This window comes from Megalops cyprinoides, chromosome 4 (genome assembly GCF_013368585.1).
Source record: "Megalops cyprinoides isolate fMegCyp1 chromosome 4, fMegCyp1.pri, whole genome shotgun sequence".
NCBI lineage: Eukaryota > Metazoa > Chordata > Actinopteri > Elopiformes > Megalopidae > Megalops > Megalops cyprinoides.
The window spans coordinates 9712501-9732450 of record NC_050586.1 but is presented as its reverse complement, the minus strand read 5'-3'; the positions used below and the strand labels follow the sequence as shown (position 1 = coordinate 9732450).

The following is a 19950-nucleotide window of genomic DNA, read 5'->3' as shown; positions in this document are numbered from 1 at the left end:
TGAACCAAGGGGTTAAAATGTGTCAACACCTCACTGTGAATGTTTTTGTTACGTGTTCAGTTCCTTGGTGAAACTGTTCACCTTCGGCACCCCAGATGGTTATGTGGGTATAAACTACAAGGAAAGGCACACCTGCTGGGAGTTTCAAGCAAAATAGGCATGTGGTTGTGCGGTGAGAGCAAGTGAAGAATTTTATATTTTATCTTGAACATCTGCACTTCTGGTTAGCTACTAGTGAGGAAAATGAAATGTGCATTATTAAATTATCATACACGTAAAGGATTCAACCAACGAAGTAATGGAAAGGTATGTGGGTGTGAGTTCACTACGTGAGCTGACATGCTTTTCTTTAAATTAAAATGGGTTTCAATTACATTACCCATCCCACAATGCAAAGGTCAAAGGTCAGCTGTGTTGCGGCACCAGGGGACGTGCGCTGGACTAGGAGGAGGTGCAGTTGCATTGTATATGTAAGCAATTACAGTAGCACTTCCTTACTGAGTAGTCTTTAGGTGGAATTTTTCACAGCTGAAATGAACCGAAGATTAAGACCTGCATTCTCTGCATCCTTTCCCTGCAGTTTGTAACCTGAACTGAACTGCAGTGATACTGAAAATGAAATGTCCTCTGGAAGGAGGAATGTTTTGGTGACTTATTTGCAATTAATCCATTGAGATGAAGAAAAACAGCAACACAATGATACTTCTGGAAATTATCTGAAAGGCATTTTGAAAGAGGTCACCATTGCTATCTCTAGAGATGCATAACTCCGATGAAACCACTGCAGGAGGATTAGACACATACTAGAGAATGTAACGGAAATATAATACATATATAGTGGGTATATTTCCGCCAAAATAATGCTGTAATAGTGAGAAGTGCAGTGCCGACAATTAATTAATTTTGAAAATTTGCAGGAATATATATTTTTGTAAGTGTATTGTGATGTGTTTTCTATTAGTAAGGGTTCTTGAAAACATGAAATAATTTTTAATTTCATTTTATTGATTGAAATGGGCTGGGCTTCATCTCCATGAATCTCAGGCACCTCAGGCATCTAAGGAGTCGTACTTTCCAAGACTTCCTGTACATGAAAGCTTTCCCTTTTCCTTTCTGTTTATTTATTCTGTTTAAGATGAGTCAGTCATGCCAAATCATTTTTAAAACCAAAATAATTCAATAATAAAAGTTTGTTGTACATGAAACATGAAAGGAATGAAAGCTATACTTTAGCATATTCCCTGATCGAAATAAGTGGCTTGAGAGATGGAAGAAGCATATCAAGCTATGTATATCCCTTTCATAAGGGCAATAGGGCACTGGAGGTCATTGCATATCTTGAATGTTAATACAGCTATTGCAAGATAAGAGGCAACCTCTCAAGCTCTGCATCTTTATTAGAAAGCTGTTTTATTCTCCTATTCACTTGCTAAATGGAGATGTGCTTTATATTTTAGCTACGTATTGTCATAATAGGTGCAGACAGCCATCTAGGCTACTGTCATAATAGACATAGCTAGCCAGTTTCAATCATGGACCCAAGTGAACTTTGCTAATATGCACTACTGGTAACTAGCATTGAACAACATGTGCATTATGAGTATTTCATCTCATCATCATTTTCATCTCACCATTTCATCAGTATAAAGCTTATTATTATTATTATTATTATTATTTTAACAATAATGCACACCTGAGGTACAGATTACATCTGTCATTTCTGAGACAAGACCTACATGAGACCTTGAAGGGAAAGAATGATGTAGCCATAAACTACTTCACTTTTCCATCCTGTTGCTATGTAGTAGCATTCAACCCCTGGTTTTGGCTGGCATGTTCATGACAAATCAAATCAAAGGGGTTAATAAGGGCCTGAGTGTGCTTTTCCTGGAAGTGTTGTATTGTGTGTGCACCTGTTAGATTGCCAGCTCCCTCAGTTATAGGTGCATTGGATTCTCAGAGAATGGTGAAGCCATATTAGCACGGTCCTAATAGCTTTATGCTTTTGCCTTGTGTGTTTGTGTGATTGTGTGAATTAGTATTATGCATTTATGCATATAAACATATACATATGCCAGGAACTAGAATGGGGAAACTTCCAAAAAACTGGAAAAGAACCTCTGGTGACTTATGTTTCATCTCGCTTGCATTGCTGTGCTGCATCTGAGATCACCAAGGAGACCATTTGCTTTAGTATAAATGTTCAGTTTTAAATGCAATTTGTCCCTGATATGCTTTGGGAAAACAGTGTGTTATTGCGAGCAATTAGATCTTGAGAGTAAAAAAAAAACACGTTTATAAATATGTAAACTCTTGTTTCAGTTCAGCTGACTTTGCAAAATAGTTTTCCCCCACTTCTGTGATCCATTTTAATATAGCTAAAACCTGCCCCTATTTCATTGTGTAGCTTATGTGTAGCATAAAGCAGTTGAAAACTATTGTATCACCGTTGCCCAGGAGCGTGGAACGAGATGTTTTCACTGAGTCATGCTTCCTGATTTGTCACTCATCCTTTGATTTCTGGGCCCTCTATAATGTCACCTTCCCAGTCACTGTGTCACCTTGGATCCCACAGATCCAAGGTTGTCTGCATGTTTGTCTCTGCCAAAAGGCTGACTGATAACGCCATACGGCATCCATATTATTAAAATCAATCCTGGAAAACCAGCTCCTTCTTTTGTGCCAGCCGACCCCGACATCTGTCTTGAAAACCATAAATAATAATTTCATTAATGGCCCGTTTGTTTAACGGTGAGTTAGGCCGTGTGCGCGTGCTGATGTATGGGAAGATGGATCCCTTTTTAAATGGGCTCCACTGTAACTGCTGGCTAGAATGTAATTCTCCAGAAATATTAGCCAGGCCCATCTAAATTATTGCATTTTTTAATTAACACTTCATTGCTTTTTTGCCTAGTCTCTGCCCGTGCCTCTGTATGTGTGTGTGTGTTTCCATTTGTGTGACTTTACCACAAAGTGACATAGGTCTCTGTGTGTGGAGCCCACATTTCTCAGCCATAACAGAATGTTTTTGGCCAGAGACGTCAAACCCCAGAAACAAGCAGGCCGTTGCTTCTTCCTGCGGCGTGTCAGGAGTCAAAAGACATTAATTACTTTACATGGTTTCATCATGGGTGACCATTAGCAGTTGCTCGCTTGCCCAAATGCATTGACTGAGGACCCGCACCATCTGTTGTCAAAAGGCCAGCCACACACAGCCTGGTTTCTACCGCCGTCACATGCTAATAAGATTCTGCACTGGACAAAGATCTACAAAGGCCTGTTCCTCTTTGATAGGGGAGCGAGCAGATTGTCACACTATTAACAATCAGTAATGTGAAAAGGATTGCTTTTCACGGGTAGCCTTGGTGGAAGGAAGGCAATCTATTCAAATTTTGAGCTAACATTTTCTTTCAGAAACCCCATCATTCTAGGTGCGGTGAATGCGCTACTGACTGAGCATTTCAATAGTCAATTTTCCCTGTGAACATTTTTTTTTCCTTTTTCTTGCAACCTTTTATGTTTAGGACATTAGGCAGGGTAATTTGTCATGGATTAAAAAAAAAACCCTAACATATTGGATGTAAAAGCAGTGAATGCGTATTACGGAAACAATTTTGGGGCGATTCAAAAATGGAAAAGTATTAGTGCATGAGAGGAGTGCGGGAGAATCTTTGGGGTGTTTGGATGCATGTTTCCGGCACGGCTCTCACCGCTTCACTCATTGCGGTCTGTGGAGATAAGAGTGACACAGCCGAGAGACAGACTCTGGTGGGAAAAAGGGGTCAGAGTTTGCGCCGAAACTTGTATTACTGCTGAAAGCCTCCCATGTTCCTGGGGCTCAACCTCACTCTCATGCCCTGTAAAGGGGGGCTTGTCAGTTCTAAATTCCTCATCGGCTCCAGACAAAGCGTCTCTCTGTGGCCTCCACACCTCTGTCCCTCCCTCATCCCTGCTCTGCCGGCCAGCTGGCCCCTTCCAAATATTTACCTCCACTGAGGTGAGGGCCCTGTGGTCTGGCCACAGAGGCAGACAGTGGTCTGAATGCCAAGCCCTCATGCTTGCTCAAGCTCCTGGAAGCACAAGACCACGTGTGGCTGGGCTCCAATCAGCAATCAGACTTCTTGATCTGAGATAATTAAACAAGTGCTCCTGTTAATCAGGTGGTTGATTAATTAGTGAGGTGTGTATTTTGGTCTCCAATGAAAACCATTTTCTGTCTCACAAGTCTCTGGAGTAATTTAATCATGATTTCAGATTTCTCAGTTTTGTCATTTTTTAAATCTATCATGTGTATGTATATTTAGAATGTGAAATGTAAGTAAGTTGACAGACCAGAAGCTGCTGGAAAAATCCACTAAAAGGTTTTTTTTTTTTTTTTTAGGAATTTTTTGTTTTGTGTTTTCTGAATAAATTAGTGAAATGGTCCAACAGATCAGCACTTTAACATTATCCAGCACATGGAAACTGAAATAGTATTTCTGTCTCACATATGCCTATATGAATACTGTACTATTTATTATTAACAACACAAAGATGTGTTGGTTTTGGGTATTGTTTTCTACTACTACTAATAATAACCCATTTTTTAAATGATTTTGCATCACTGACTCCAAGTGTAAGGGGTGCACAATGGAAAGTTTTAACACCCCAAGAAGCATTATTTAAAAAAAACACAGAAAACAGCTGTTTTTTGCATTTTTTTTTTTGTTTTCACCTGCCTCTTGTTATTGCACTTAACATTGTGCCACAACAAAAATACCCTACTTACTGAACATCTTCAGTATACCAATTCCACTCCTTAAAACCTCCTCTGTGACTTTTGTCCAAACAGAGTGAAGTTAAAAGAAGGAGTGGCATTCCTGGGTGCGAGACCCAGCAACCCGGCGCTGTGGACGGTCAGCCAAGACGCCAGGAGCGAGGGTCACAGGGTCGTCACCCTGCACTGCCGCCGGAAGGAGTCGAGCTACGGACAGAGGTCAGTGTCACGGCCTTCCCTACCCTTACCGCCCTGCTCCAGAACACAGCACCCTTAAGAAACAGCTCGCACCTTCCACTTCGCCAACAGTTCAGTTTCTCCTCAGAGAAGCGTACGCTTTCATTGGAAGGAGGCAAAAAAAAAAAAGTGCATTCGGTGAATAGGTTTTTTTGAGGCCGTTGACAATAATAAATGCACCTGCAATGCTCTTTCACTTCTCAAAGGGAGGAGTATGCTACTTGGCAAGTGATCTCCCACCATCCACAAGAGAAAAGCTAACACAGTGCTGCTGATATTTCAGCTCTAGGCAAAAGATTTAGCGTTCAGTCGCTGCGAAGCAGAGTAGGCATCCTTTAGGGGGATGCTGCTCATGTAATGATCTTAGAAGAAACCACACCCTGGATGCATAGTTTGCCCATCTGCTTCACACAACCCCCAGACTCTGTGCTCTCTGCAGACATAAGCCTGATATTATGTGCTGCCTATAGCTTGCAATGTTTGGAGTGTGCTCTGTTATTCCAGTTAATCACACCTCTCCCTTCCCCAATGAACACATCTGTGCGTCTGCCAAAGATTAGCACGCTAAAATCCTCTAAGATCAGCATTAGTTCTGTTGGTCTCCTTTACACTTTTATGCTGGAATATGTATAGCTCATTTACAAATGACAATTACCGTGCTTATTTGTAAGTTTTTGGGTAGTTCAGCCAAACTCTTGCTCTGGTTGCTGTCTCCTCAGAGATTCACCACGTGTGCCTTTTAAGTGGTCTTTTTATCTTGTTCTTTATTAAGTCTGGACATGGCCAAGTGTTCATAACAGTGTTTCTCTGCAATCCCTCCTTTGGGTACATAAGGGGTTAATCGCTCTGTGCTGATTGGTATATTTACTCCTTGCTCTTAAGTACCCAGAAAACTCTTTTCGCCATTTCCTATCAGTATTTACATACTCAAATTAATCCCATAAATAAGAAACCGATTCCCGGGACGAAAAAAGGTTGCAGTGTTAATTAAGTGGAGATCCGGGGCCTTGCTGGGTTTTAGTAGTTTTAATGTTTTTTTTTTCAGGGATCAGGAAATAGTGTTAATAAATATTAACTTCCAGTGACAGGTGTAATTTTATGGATTAGAGAAAGATTGCATGCTGTTTGCTAACTCCTCTGTGGAGGCCTGTAGCTATCTTGCAACTACTTAAGCGTTTGCTGTAAATAAAGGAATAAGTAAGCAAGTGTAAAGTTGTTTTTTTTTTTCAAATTTATGTAGGAGGTTTTTTAATCAAAATTAGTTTTGTACTCAGGCATGATTGCTCCCCTTTGTTTCATTTTTCACAAGTTAATTGGCCAGGTCTCTTTCACTTAAGAAATTTTCTGACATTGAATTTAAAAATTTCTTCCAGTCATAACAGCAACAATTATTTTCTATGTTTTGACAGCTGTTTTATGTGTCTGATTATGATCACATTACAGCACTACAAAGGCATCCCAATTTTCCTGAAGTTATATTACAGTTCAGTGTGTACTGTACATGTTGGCATCCAACGCCCATGAATGTAACTCATCAGCAATCTCACCATTCACGTTTCTCCTTAATCTTCAGATACTGTCTTGCTTCTCCTCTGAAGAATAGCTACTGGAAAAACAAAGATCCTTCTCAAAAGACATTTAACAAGTTAGCAATTACAAAATGAAAACAGTTTTGAAGGGAATGTAAAGGCTCTATTTCATATACTCATTTTATTGATGAAAACAGACCATTCAGCCTAACTAGACTCGTCACCCTGCGTCACTCTGTAATATAGACTGTGTTTAGCCTGCTCTTGGAAACTGGTCTCAATTTCCACTACAAACCCTGTTATAACAGTCTGAGTGAAAAACACATGCCGTAGAATCTGTGTGAATTTTACCTTAATCTAATTTCCACCTCTGCCCTCTTGTTCTGCTGACAGAACTCATCTAGAAATTGCTTCTGTAGTCTACTTTATTAATCCCATTTAATTAATTTTAGTTAATTAGAGTCATTTCCTAGCTAGGCAAGTAAATCAGCTGTTGTTCCAGATGTTTATCAGTGAATCAAAAGGTATTTTTAAAGCTCCCAGGGCTGCATATCTGCAAGACACAAAGGAAGCACCACAGCATGACTACACTGTACTTCTGTACACAGCAGATACCGTTATCCATTATATTACATTGATGTCATTTAATAGACACTCTTATTCACAGGGACTTACATATAGAAGGTCACAATTTTATCTATTCATACAGCGGGATATTTACTGAGGCAATCATGGGTCAAGTACTTTACCAAAGGATACAACAGCAGTTCCCCAGCGGGGAATCTAACCAGCATCCTTTTGGTTACGAGCCCTCCTCCTTGCCACTATGCCACACTGCTGCCATCTGGGGAAAATTGCAATCTTACATCTTACAAACCGTGCATTTATATGGCTGGGTATATGTCCTGAAGCAATTCAGGCTTCAGCAGCTTACTTTATGGGACAGAGCAGTGCCCAGGGAACTGAACCTGCAAATTGTCGGTTACAAGCCAAGTTCCCCAGCAGCTTTTCCATGCGTTTTAAAGAGCATGTGTGGGGCACATTGGCATACTATTACCCATGCCCCTTTTCCCTTAATCAAAGACAATTGGGTTGTTGTGCGTATGTGCTTGATCTAGATGTAGCAACGGAGCAGTCAGACAACAAGCAAGGGTTTGCTGGAGGGCACAGAGCTGTCTCGTGGTATAATGAAGATGTATAGGGAAAAATTCAGACAAGAGGCCAACAGGGAAGATGCAAGCAAAGGACTGCATGTTACATCAAATCGGTGCGTTTCCTCATAGGTGTTAACTGGCCTACAAAACTCCAGGGGCAGAGACGCTGTAGGTTTGCAACAAATCAAGCGTTAGGTAAGCTTACCCTTGAAGTAATAAGTGCATGGTTTTGTGGTGTAGGCTTGCACATGTCCCTCCTGTATACAGCAAAGGCACCAGTTGTCAGGGGACCCTTTGCATAAACCACTGCCATCCAAACTCCCAAACCATCTTACAAACAACAGATGTTCTTGGCTATTTATGTAACTTTCACTCTGTCACAAACAGAAAAATGGAAACAAAATCAAGCTGCTAGCAAGAAATGGAATGTATGAAACCAAAGTGGCATTAGCATTTGAAACAACATGGACAGAAATGGTAACAATGATAAGCTGTTAGGCTAAGTCAATTCTTTACTATTGAAATATGTTGAAAGACCAACAATTAACATCAAAAGCACAAGTAGTTTGTGCTACAGATACAAATAGCTTATGTAAATGAATATGGCAGTACTATTAAACACCTATAGATGACTTAATGTCCTTATTTGCTACCAGGTTGTATAATAGTGGGTTTCTTTGCATGGGTTGCATCACCTTGGAATCATGTATAGTCCAAGCACACAAGATTTTTTGTGGAGAATTTATTGTATTCCTGACAAATACTACACTTAAATATGGATGGCCATATTCAATAATCATAATTTAATATGGTTAACAAGAGAGCCAAAAAGTTAATCTTTTGTTGAGATGATATATTATAAAATAATACATTGTCCATTCCATGAAAATTTGACGTTCAACATAAAATAGGTCCATTTTGTTTCTTTGTCTTTCCAAGAATCCAGCTGTCTTTCAGTCCTGTACATGTAGTCACTTAATTACTTATTTATTTTTATTCACCGTCTGTTGGGGAATCTGCTCCTCTGAATTCAACGGGCAGGCCTCCAGCTACTCCGTCATGTAGCCATTCAAAACCAAGGGCCCTGGCTCTCTGTCATCGGGATCTCAGTTGTACAACCAGCCAGCAAACAGCTGTCACCACGCATAGACTTCTCTCCCTTCTTATTCATTGGCAGTCATCACCTCTGACTCATCTTAATCGCAGAGTATCACTCCGGGAACATCTAGTGATATGGTTTTCGTGTGCTTACAGCATAATCATGGAAACCTTCATTTTTTTTTATTATTATTGATTTAAGTGTGGGAATCAGAGACAAGAGACAACATATTTGGTCTAATCCTGGCCTTTTGGGTCCTCTTCGATGGACTGCTTTTTAATCTCCCCAGCTGTCAGAGACGCTTCATAAAGACTTATAAGAACCCGAGCTTAAGTCTATACATGATACATTTTATTCACCCCCCCCCCCCCCCCCCCCCGCCACACACACCCCCCAAATCTTTTTTCATTGAAGCTTCTTTAGAGGGATTAGATTCAGCCATCTCATCTGTTGAGCCGTCATCCCGTTCCTGGTCCCTTCTTCTTTAACGTCTCTTCTCCGTTTCTTCTCTCTTTCATCCTTTCTTGTTTTTCTCCCCATTGATGGTGCAAGGGATAAGGTACAGAGCAGACGCACGGGAGAGACCAGCCGGTGCTGTACCTCTGTGTTCTCTTTTAGTTCTCCCCTCTTACCAGGGCAATTTCGATTACTCAAGTTATTACCTGTTCTGGGGTGCCTTGGTCTTTATGAGAAGTATTATGATGCTGGGAGTCCACAGGCTTTTGTTGTTGCTATCACTGTTTCAGGTAAAAAGAAAGGCGAGAAGCCATGGTGCCTTTGAAGAGAAATCACAGGTACTGTATGTGGGGGAGGATGGAACAGGCTATCGTACTGACAGGTTTTTTTGTTTGACCAAGTACGCAGCCTAATTGCTCATTTCATTACTTATTTGCTTACCAGAGCCTTTGTTCAGGATGACTTACGGTTTTAGATAACACACATTCAGAAACCTATTTATGCAGGTGAATTTTTGCTATGTGTGATTAAGTATTTTGCGCTCTTACACCATATGCTCGCCAAGTTATGGTGAAATATAAAGTAGAACTCTCTATCTGATATGCATTTATATTGAACACACATAGCCTACTGAGGAATTGACTGGACTGTGACCAAAGTTTCTTTGATTGGACTGCAGGCCTGTTGTATGAGGCTGAGTTATTCTGTTAGTGTAGCCAAAATGTAAAATTTCTATGTATAGCCATGGCAAAAGACTAAATATAGTAGCATATTGTTACATTGTAAAAGATTACACACAGAATGTTAAGAATGAACATTGTCAATGATTAGCATATAATGTTCCCATACTATTACAATTTATTGATATGTCATTAAAGAAAAAACCATTAAGCCTATTCTCTCTTTCTTGCTGTCAATAACAGACTGGATTACTGTCATCAGCCCACACAAGCGGGTTAGGATACAACAGTTATTACGCAACAGTTGTACGGCTCTTAAAAAATGATAGTGGCCAGCACAGTGGGACTTTTAAAACCAGCTCCATCAGGGATCAGGAATGAGCCTTGTCTCGCTGCAGTCGCGCTACAAATGGTATTAATTAAACATGACTTGATGTCGGCAGCTTAGTTCTGTGAATTCCATGGGAGTTACTGTACATGGGTGTTAAAGTTTAATTAATACATATATAATGCATCAGCCTTTGGCTTGTGTTTTAGCAGCGCTATAAGTCTCTGCACATGGCTCACCATGACCTTATAAATTCCTGCCACCCCCTCTTAATTGACGGAGTAACGTTCGTACCCAGAGACGCCGAGCGAGAGCTGGTGTGTTTAAAAGCAGACATGTGCTCTGGCAGCTCCTCTGCACTGCCCCGACATTCAGTGAAAAGAAAGCACCTGTCTCTGACTGAAAATGCTTTTAAACCGAACACGTTTTTTTTTTTTTTTTTTACACGCTGCAGAGGATCACAATAAGAGCCCCCGCTGAATGGCGTACTTGAGTGCTGTCGCGTGAGCGAATTGTCAGTCCCAGACCACTCTGCGAGATTAAAAATGCACGGGCACGGCCATTAAAAATCCTGCATCTCTAATGATAGAGTGCTGGCCTCATACCCTCTGTATGTCATAATCCGCTCTAAGCAGACCTCTCCCTGTTTTGCTCTGTGAAAGCAGCCCGCGCCGACCTGGTTAATTTATACCGTCACCTTACAGATGGGTTTCCTCTCTGTGGCACGGCTTCATTAATCCCGGCAGACCCCACAGCTCCCGTGTCAAAAACGTATTCCCTCAGTGCAGCTCCACCCCCTCGCGCCGTAACAAGGCGTTTGGGCATTGTGCAGCCATTTACGGCGGCTCCCGGGCTACAACGAAACACAAAGCGCCAGGCCTCAAATGCCCGTGATGGAGATGCTTTTTTTTTCCTGCTTTTGAAAATATTTAACGGAGGTGCTGCATTATCAGATTCTGATTTCACAGTGACAGGTGTTCCGTTTGACCTGCGTTGCCTTTTCACCGTCCACCTGCTTTGGCACTCCTCCAGACAGGTAGTTGGCATTTTCAGGATGTGTGACCCTTTCGGTTTTTTGATATGCTCTCGCCCTCTTTCAGGAATGTTCGGTATGCGAGCAGAAGAGTGAAGGGGGAAAAAAAGCACAAAGAAACCAACATTACACAGAAAAGTCTTTCTCCCCTGTCACCTTAAGCGATATATTTTTTTATTATAGATATACAGGTTTGTATTAGCTTGTCATGTCTATAGAGGAACACTGCCTTTGCCATGTATGGTAGAAGGTTGTGTTTGCTTATCATATGCCCTTATCCAGGGTATTTGACACATCCATTTATAAAGCAGGAGATTTTAATGAAATAGTTTGACATAAGTACCTTCCTTAAGGATCCAACCACAGGGCAAAGCCTGAAATTCAAGCCTGCAAAATTCTGTCTACTGTGCACATGTTTCCATAGTCACCATTATACAGTGCTGATACACTGTATGGGAATTCAAGGGTGAAGACCACAACTGCAGCTAATGAAAGAATCAGAAAATAGCTGCTGTCCCAAGCTGTAAACTTCCAAGTTGGGGGGATGACTGGAATTCAATGGAGAGAGACTATCCTTTTGCTAATCACAACTGGCTTTGGTGCCACTGATGGCAGAGCTTTTCATTGGCTCTGTATGGGAGGATAGAAGCTTCTGGTTTGCTGTGCTGTGTAATGGACGAGTTGTATGTTACCATTGTAACTGAACCTGCTCTAATCTCCCAGGGCTGCAAGCAACCTGTGGACACTCGGAGCAGTAGCCCACTGCAGTGGTTTGGATGATGCATAAATCAGAGTGGAAATTAAACGAGTCTATTGCATTAAGAGTTGGGTGGTCCGTTTGCGGGATCATATTAACGATAATGTTCTTAATAATGAATCAAGACCTCTTAATTTCGCCTTGGTTTAGACGGCCCTCGTGGGTGGCTATGGGCAGTCTGTGAATGCTTAATTGTGTCAGGTCGTAAAGTGCAAGTGAATTTATATGCTACTCACACAAATTAAATAGATGATCAATGCGTGAAAATCTCCCTGACAATCAGTCTTGTCCGCGTTCTTTACGTAACCCTTTTTATCAAAGCAGAGCGACTGCTCGCCAATTTGTTTGCCCGTTGCGATTATCAGACCAGTAATGGGGGAATAATTGGACAGAAATCTTCAAACAGAGCCTAATTTGCTGCATCGTTCCTTATGAGGCGCGGAGGGAAAGATGAAGCGTGTGCGGCGCCTTTCCAGGGAGTGCCGGTTGATTACAGCAGTCACGCTGCACAAAGTTCAACCCCTCAGTTACCGTGACCACGGAAACGATACTCTGCGGTGATGCTCCAGTTTACCACGATGCATTGGTGGAAATATAGCAATCAGGAAGGCAGAACAAGCAACGCTGAGAACACAGAAAGGTTGTGGTCTATTTCACTGTAAAAAAAAGAGTTGCATGGAATGAAACTCTTTTCTGAAATTTGTTTACGCTGCTCATTATCACAAGCTCCCATGAGAAGTTTGTTGTAACTGGAATGCAGTTTGGGGTTTATCTAGCCTTAATTTGTTGTACATTTTTCGTTCAATTTATTTACGCTCAACAACGTGTGATAGAGATATTCCTGTGCTGGAAGCACTGGACACATACTAGCTAGTTTGCATGCGGTCTAAACGTGCTTCATGTGTTCCAGATTTATAAGGGTTTATCAGTTTATAGTACTGAGTTCAGGAAATCTTGGCCTCAATGGCGCTTAATCTGTTGAGGATTTTAACTGTCCGCCCACCAGTACACAGTAAATAATGAAAAATATGCACATAAGGCATAAGGTAGACCTGGTTGTTTACTTAGAAGGGAATCATGAGTTTGTTTGAATGTGACTGACAGGTAAGACAAAAGAATGATAGAAACAATATCGCAGAGGGGTGTGAATAATCCTGTTCTTTTGTTTGTGTTATTATGTTATGTTATTTCTGAAACACGTGGGGCTCATAAACAGATATATTACCAGCTATACCCGTTGGACATTCCCTCACGTTGTCCGACGGACAAAACACAATTTTCTCTAAAGAGGGCCTGTGGCGAAGAGCTCTGGCTTGTATCCGTTATGGAATCAAACCACGGTTTTGTTCCAAATTCAGCTGGGGTGACAGGTAGTTAACGAATAAATAAATGGAATCAAAAACAGAAGGGACTCGCTGCACAGCGCCAGTCCTTTCACTTTGGAGGTCTCGCGTCGGGAGAAAAGCGTGTGAAAGGCACACAATTAACCCGCGAGACTGACCGAACGTCGTTAATGGTGGATCGTCAAGGAAAGAAATGACCTTGAGAACAAAGAGGATGTTCGGAAATTAATGTTCCCTAATTTCCATACTGTGTGGATTAAAAAGAAAGTAAATACAAGTGTGACATTGAAGTCCTTCTTTTGCTGATTTATAACCTGTTCTAATTATGCAGTTGGATTTTACGCGAATGAAGAGTCCTCCTCCCCTTACATTCTCAAAGACAATGACTATTTTTTTTTTTCCTTTTCACCAACTCCACATGGACTGTAACACAAGAATCACAGCTCAAGGACAAATAACTTGCAAAACATAATTTGTTTATATAACAATGGCAAATGCAATATTAGCACATTAGCAGAATGATCCATCAATTTGTACTTAAATGAACAAACTGTTTATTGGAAACATGCACTCAGAATTAAATTATGATGATCTTTTCTCAAAAATATGGCTCATCACAGTCATATAATTGTGCATGCTTTATTAGAATAGCCAATTATATTCTACTTTACATGAACGTATAGAGGGTGAGACCAGTTCACTAACCTGCATATTTGTTGGCGTCTGCAAAACGATATTAACAGCCATTTAATTTTGCTCACCCACCTTTTAGAGAAGATTGGCTGTTAAATTGCGGTGTGCCGTGTCTTCTAAGAATATCTGACATTAAAGACTGCTTGTCTGGTATTGAGGCTGTCTCATTTCTTTGACCTGGCCAGCAGATATATTCAAATGATCTTTTTTAAAGGCAGCTCCATTTGAGCAGGAGGCAAGAGGAGGGAGATGAGAGAGGGACACGACACGGTTGAGAAATGAAACGGTGCGATTGTGCAGGGCGCATCGGGGCTCAATTCGTGTGAGAATTAAAGCACGGGGGAGCGTGCATGGGACAGAACGGCGCGGGGATACCGCGGGCCATCGAGTCTTCTCCTTTAAGAGAAATGCCCAGAAAATAGAATACTGGAGGAGTAAGAAAGACGGGAAGAGAGATTAAGGGGAGAGGGAGAGAGAGGGAGAGCGGGGATAGAGGGTACGGAGGGTAAAGGAGTTCTGTTTTTGATTTGAAGATGATCTTGTATACGATCTCGGGTGATTGAGGCCCTTGAGAAAAGACACCGCGGTCTCCGATAGCGATAGTGAAGTGAGCCATCGACTCGTGTCGCCGCGCGCGTCTGCGAGGAGTGGCCCCTGCCATTGTCACGGACTCCCATCCCATTTACCCAATCACCGAGGTTAACTGGCAAAGTTGGCGCCCGGCGGAGGGAATAGAATAAATATCCCCGCGCTGAACGCTCCTCTCCTCCCCCACCTCACTCTGATATCACAGTCTTGCACTGGCACTGGTGACTAATCAGTCAGCCCTTAGGTTTTTGTTTTTTTTTTTCATTTGCACAAACCCACCAAAAAGCAAGGTGTCACGCAACCCCCCATTTTAGCGAGGACTGGAGTGCAGCTTCACCAGTTCAAAAGATCGGTCTTCATCGTTTTCAGAGGTTATTCTGAAGAGTGATGCACACTTCACATTTATATTTATCTGCTATTTTACTTTAAAGCTGTGGATTTTGGCAAAGCAACATCACAATTATAAACAAGAACTTTAGATGATCTTACCCGTTTCCTAGAAGCTAACATCTCTGCTTTATCGTGGTAGCTGTTTATGTTAATTAAAGAGAAACCTTTCTTGCAGAGCCTTTTGATAGTTCTCACCATATGGGACTAAAAGCTGTATTGATTGTATTTCAGTTCCTCGTGCATGAAAAATAATGAAGTAAATATATAAATAAATAACCGCACACGCCGTTGTTCTCAATATCAGAAAGTGCGTTGAGCACTGCGCATAGCGAGTCACTGTGTACGCCATGCCGCCGGCTTGCACCACTTGTCTGTGATTAATTGAGACCAGAGGTGACACATGCAGCCAGTGTTAACTCGGAGGGAGAATATCTAAATGCTTGTCATTAGATTCCGTTTCCTTAATTAGTCTCACGATTTCATGACTGAGTGGCTCCATTTATGGATCAATGTCTCATTTTGCGGATGGACCCCCGGGTGACTGGAGGCAGTTTAGCAGTTACGAAACATGTCGTAATTTTTTTTCAGCGGCAGCCGACTCTGGCCAAACATGCTCTACGCTCCCCCTAATCAATGCGAAACCTTCAACGGGGGTCCCACTTTGCATATTAGCATGTACACAGCGTTTACATACACGCTGACAGGCGTGCGGTTAATTGTCCCAGCTGTGATGCACTGTTGAGCCGAGCTCATTACAGCACATGAAGCGATGCTAAATGCTTTTGCTCCTTTCTGACAAACTGAGAGAGTAAAATACAGCTGCGACAGTGTTTGTGTTTATGGAGCTTCGGATGTGCTGTCATTTACTTGGGATGGCTGGTGGAAACGCTCAAGTGTAGGTGTCCATTAGAAGGGAGCATTAGCGAGAACAGTATCACATTAACGAGAAGGTGGTACCGCCACAGATATAAAACTGCTAGATGGCAAAAGGCAGTTGATGGCAATGGCCAAATAAAAAAATAAAATAATAAAAAGCACACACACCGACCGCTGTGCTAGACAGGAAAAGTCAACAAAATATACGGTAAAAGCTGTTAAGTTTGGGTTCCAGAAAGTCACATTCTGTGCGCGCGCAGTGCAAAATTGGACCGGAGCAGTCTGAGAACATATGGATGAGAAACGTACCATACATCATTAACGTAATTTATTACCAGAGATACTCTATATTGTGACTAAACATTCAGGGCCTGGCTTCCTTCCATGTCTCTTCATTATTATTCCTAACAAGTTGGAAAATCAGAACACGTATCGCCTCAACAAAGGCAGAGACAGAACTCCTTCCTTCAGTCTGAAGCACAGAGAACTGACTGTCTGGTCCATGTGTAGGATATCTGTGGTATGACTTGAAAAGCAGCTGGGGTTCTCCTCCCTCAGCACTGGCATTATGGGAGAGACCTACCTCCCTCATTTTACAGCATGTGCTTAAGATGCAACGAACCAATGTGTCTGTGCTAGTTGTGACAGCAATTGTGCACACTCATGTGAGCATGATGGGTAGCGATGTGGCTTCCTCTTCCCCTTGAAAAAAACCAGTCCGCCTTCGCTGGGACCCTCCTGAGAAGGAGACCAAGGCGTTTGCAACACCTGTCGGCAGATCCAGCCTTGCAGCCGCAGGCTGCAGTAGGACCCACACAGCCCAAGGCAACCATGCAGCCCGAGGCAACCACATGGGCATCTGCACTCATGCCAGCCACGCCATGCATCCCAGCACCGGCTGTGTCATTATTTCATGCGCAGGAGAGGGGGGCCATTCATGTCCCTGCGAGAGGGAGCCCTCTCCGGCCTCCCGCTGAGAGCTCCAAAGCTGCCCGCCGGTCTGGATTTGTTTCGCCGCTCAATGGTTCATTTGAAGCCCCCCCCCCCCGTGTTATTCAGTGGTGAAACGGGACTATGCATAGGCCTGAATACCCCCTCATAGCTAGGGATAATACACTACACCCTGAGACGGGGATAAGGACCACTGTGGAGAATATGGATTCTCACCGTCAGATCAGGCAATTACAGATTTAGTCCGTCCTCTTCGTATTGCTCTGCCTGGCTTGGCTCAGACGGCCACTTTTTGGCCAACCCTGTCTTACAATCTGTGATAGCTCTGCCCGTGGAGCTAACCGATTGAATTTTGGAAATGCGGAGGCAAACTGATGATCAAGGAGTCACTGAATTTTCTTCTGCATCTACTGTCAGTATACTGTCTGCATCTATCAGTATACATACACTATACATATACATACACTTTCTATGGGAAAGTGGCTGCAGCACTTTGCTGTATCTGTGAAGGTGACAGAATCCTATCTGCTTGGTTTGGTGTCAGTGGCACTCGCTGTCACTAATTAATTTTAATCTATTTATCAAAGAAGGGGGTGTATCATCTTCCTTGTCTACCCGTACCCCACCCCCTTCCCCCGCCACACACACACACACACACGCACGCACGCACACACACACACACATGCACGCACGCACACACACACACACACGCACGCACACACACACACACACACACACACACACACACACACACACACGCACGTACACACACACGCACGTACACAGACACACAGAAGAACAAGCACTTTCCCTACAGCTTCTCATTAGCAGAGGTGGAACCTCTCCTGTCCTCTCCCTCAGTTCTTCTGTTCGCCATTGAAGACTGCCTCTTCAGGGCCGGGCAGAGGAACTGATGGGAAAGTAATCAGGTTTTTTTCTCTTCCTTTTGCCTTTTTTTTGGTTGTTTAAGTTTTTCGATGGAACTGCATTGATTTCCCTTTCAGTGGCTTCAGTCAATGAACCTTGTGTGCGCTGCGGGACTGGTTGCATCGCCGATGCCAACAGCCATTGAACTCTGGAGCCTGGTCTCATTAACTGGAGAGAGGACAGGCTCTCCCTGTATCTGAACCCCGGATGCATGGAGCCCACACCACAGCACAGGCACAAATTGTCCCGTAAAGCCTTCAGTGGAGGATTAAAAGCTATTAAGTGTAGCACAGCCACAGCTGCCTCTTTTATTTGGCGCCACCTGGTGGATGAGCGCAGTAACCCCCCTGCAGTCTTCAAAAAGTGGAATTTTTAAGTCAAGTCGAGCCAAGCTGGTGAAGACATTACGAAAACATGTGTTCCTTAGCTTTTGATTTGAGGCTTAGTGAGTCTTCCAGAATTCATAGTCTTCCCTCTCATTGCCTCAAAATGGGGCAGTTCACACCATGTCGTCGTCTTTAAGAATAAGTTTGCCACGTAAAGATAATTCAGAAAGGAAATGTGATTATTCATATTATTAAATATACTTACAAACAGTAATAGTGAACACATAGACTCTATAATTAAAATATAAGGACAGACATACAAAATGAAATGGGAATATTGACATAAGGGGACTATTTAAATGCATAGTTACAGAGATAACATCTTTCAAAAAGTTATCTTTGATAGCTAATGTAAACTACCTTCCATAGATTGAACACAGATAAGGGAAACTTTTTTTTTTGTAAGCAAGCTTAAAAGAACTTCCTTCGACTTTAGGTAATGAGCACCAGGATCTTTTGATATTTTTTCCTTTGCTGTGAAATGAGATTCAGCTTGAGATCCTACCGCCCGAGCTGAAACCTTCCCAGCAGCCACTGCACCGCCAGACAGGAGTCGTGGTGCTCAGGATTACGGCACCCTCAGCCATCGGAGGCAAAAGGGTGCAGGACACAGGTTGAGTGACGGACAGAGGGGAATGGAGCAGAGAGAAACAGATTTTCCACTAATCAATCTGCTTGGCCCTTGTCTGACCCACAGCGTGCAAAGGCAAGCGGAGCTCCCAAAACCAGGTTTCTCAAAGGATATCCTCTGATGCGCCGCGAAACATTTCAAAATGGAGCCATTGAATTTTGTGCTGTGCCACCGGTGATTTGGGTCAGCTTGATGTGAGCCCTGTTACATGATGTTAGGGTGGGGGGTGGGGGAGGGGGGTGGGCAGAAATAGCTGGTTATCTTCATTATGTCATTTTCCATACTTTTCCATACGGTGGTAGACGAGGTCATATCGCATACTCTCTCCTCACACTTTCCAGAAAGCCACTGCATTTCAGTGGAAATCCTCTAATGTGTATGGTTAAGTTAACCCAACAGAGTGGTTAGTTAGCAAATAATCAGCCTCTTTATTATTAACAGTATTATTAACTTTATTATTAACCTTATTGGTTTAAAAAATTGAAAAAACAATTAAATGCAGTGTTATCAGCTCAGAGGAGATTTCCTTTTTGCTTTAGTGAATCACAGCTTTAAATTAGATAGCTAACTAATTAGGGCTGATGCCAATCATCAGTCCATGCTCACACTTGATTGATACTCTGCATGAGGGCACCACACAAATTTTAGCTATTGGTTGAAGACTACTGCCTTTACCATTTGTTCTGTATGCCAGTCCAATAACTTATTCCTTGGTTCTTTGCTGAAATATACAGTTGAATTTTATTGGCTGTTTGGCACCTGATACAATGTTGCCATATATGCCTTTGTTCTTATTAATTCATGTACACGAGTTGCTGAGCAGTAAGTAACCTGCAATGCAAGTATTCCACATTTGCCTAGCCATATCTAGACTCTGAACATTATGCAGACTGTCTTGTAAGCTATCACTCAGTTTCCCAGTGGTTCTTTCCTTTCTACATAGACTTAACATGAGATATTCTGCTTATAAATTTGTAAATAGATGGATAACCCTTTCAGAGAAATATTTGTAACTGTAACTGTAACTGTATTTTTCAAGTCTTACAAACCAAAATATAAGCAATCTAGAGAGACAAAGGAAGTAATATATCAACTACCTTACTGTTCTCTGAATGTTCAGGCAGCTATATACAGCG

The 19950-nt window shown here is 42.3% G+C and overlaps 1 protein-coding gene across 1 annotated transcript in view; it reads left to right on the top strand.

The window, feature by feature from the left end:
- Window positions 1–19950, top strand: part of si:dkeyp-14d3.1 (transmembrane protein 132C) — a 139939-nt gene that overhangs the window by 64038 nt on the left and 55951 nt on the right. Inside the window, exon 3 of the mRNA XM_036528061.1 lies at window positions 4832–4975. Within this exon, the coding sequence (XP_036383954.1) occupies window positions 4832–4975 (144 nt within the window). The remainder of the gene's footprint in view (window positions 1–4831; window positions 4976–19950) is intronic.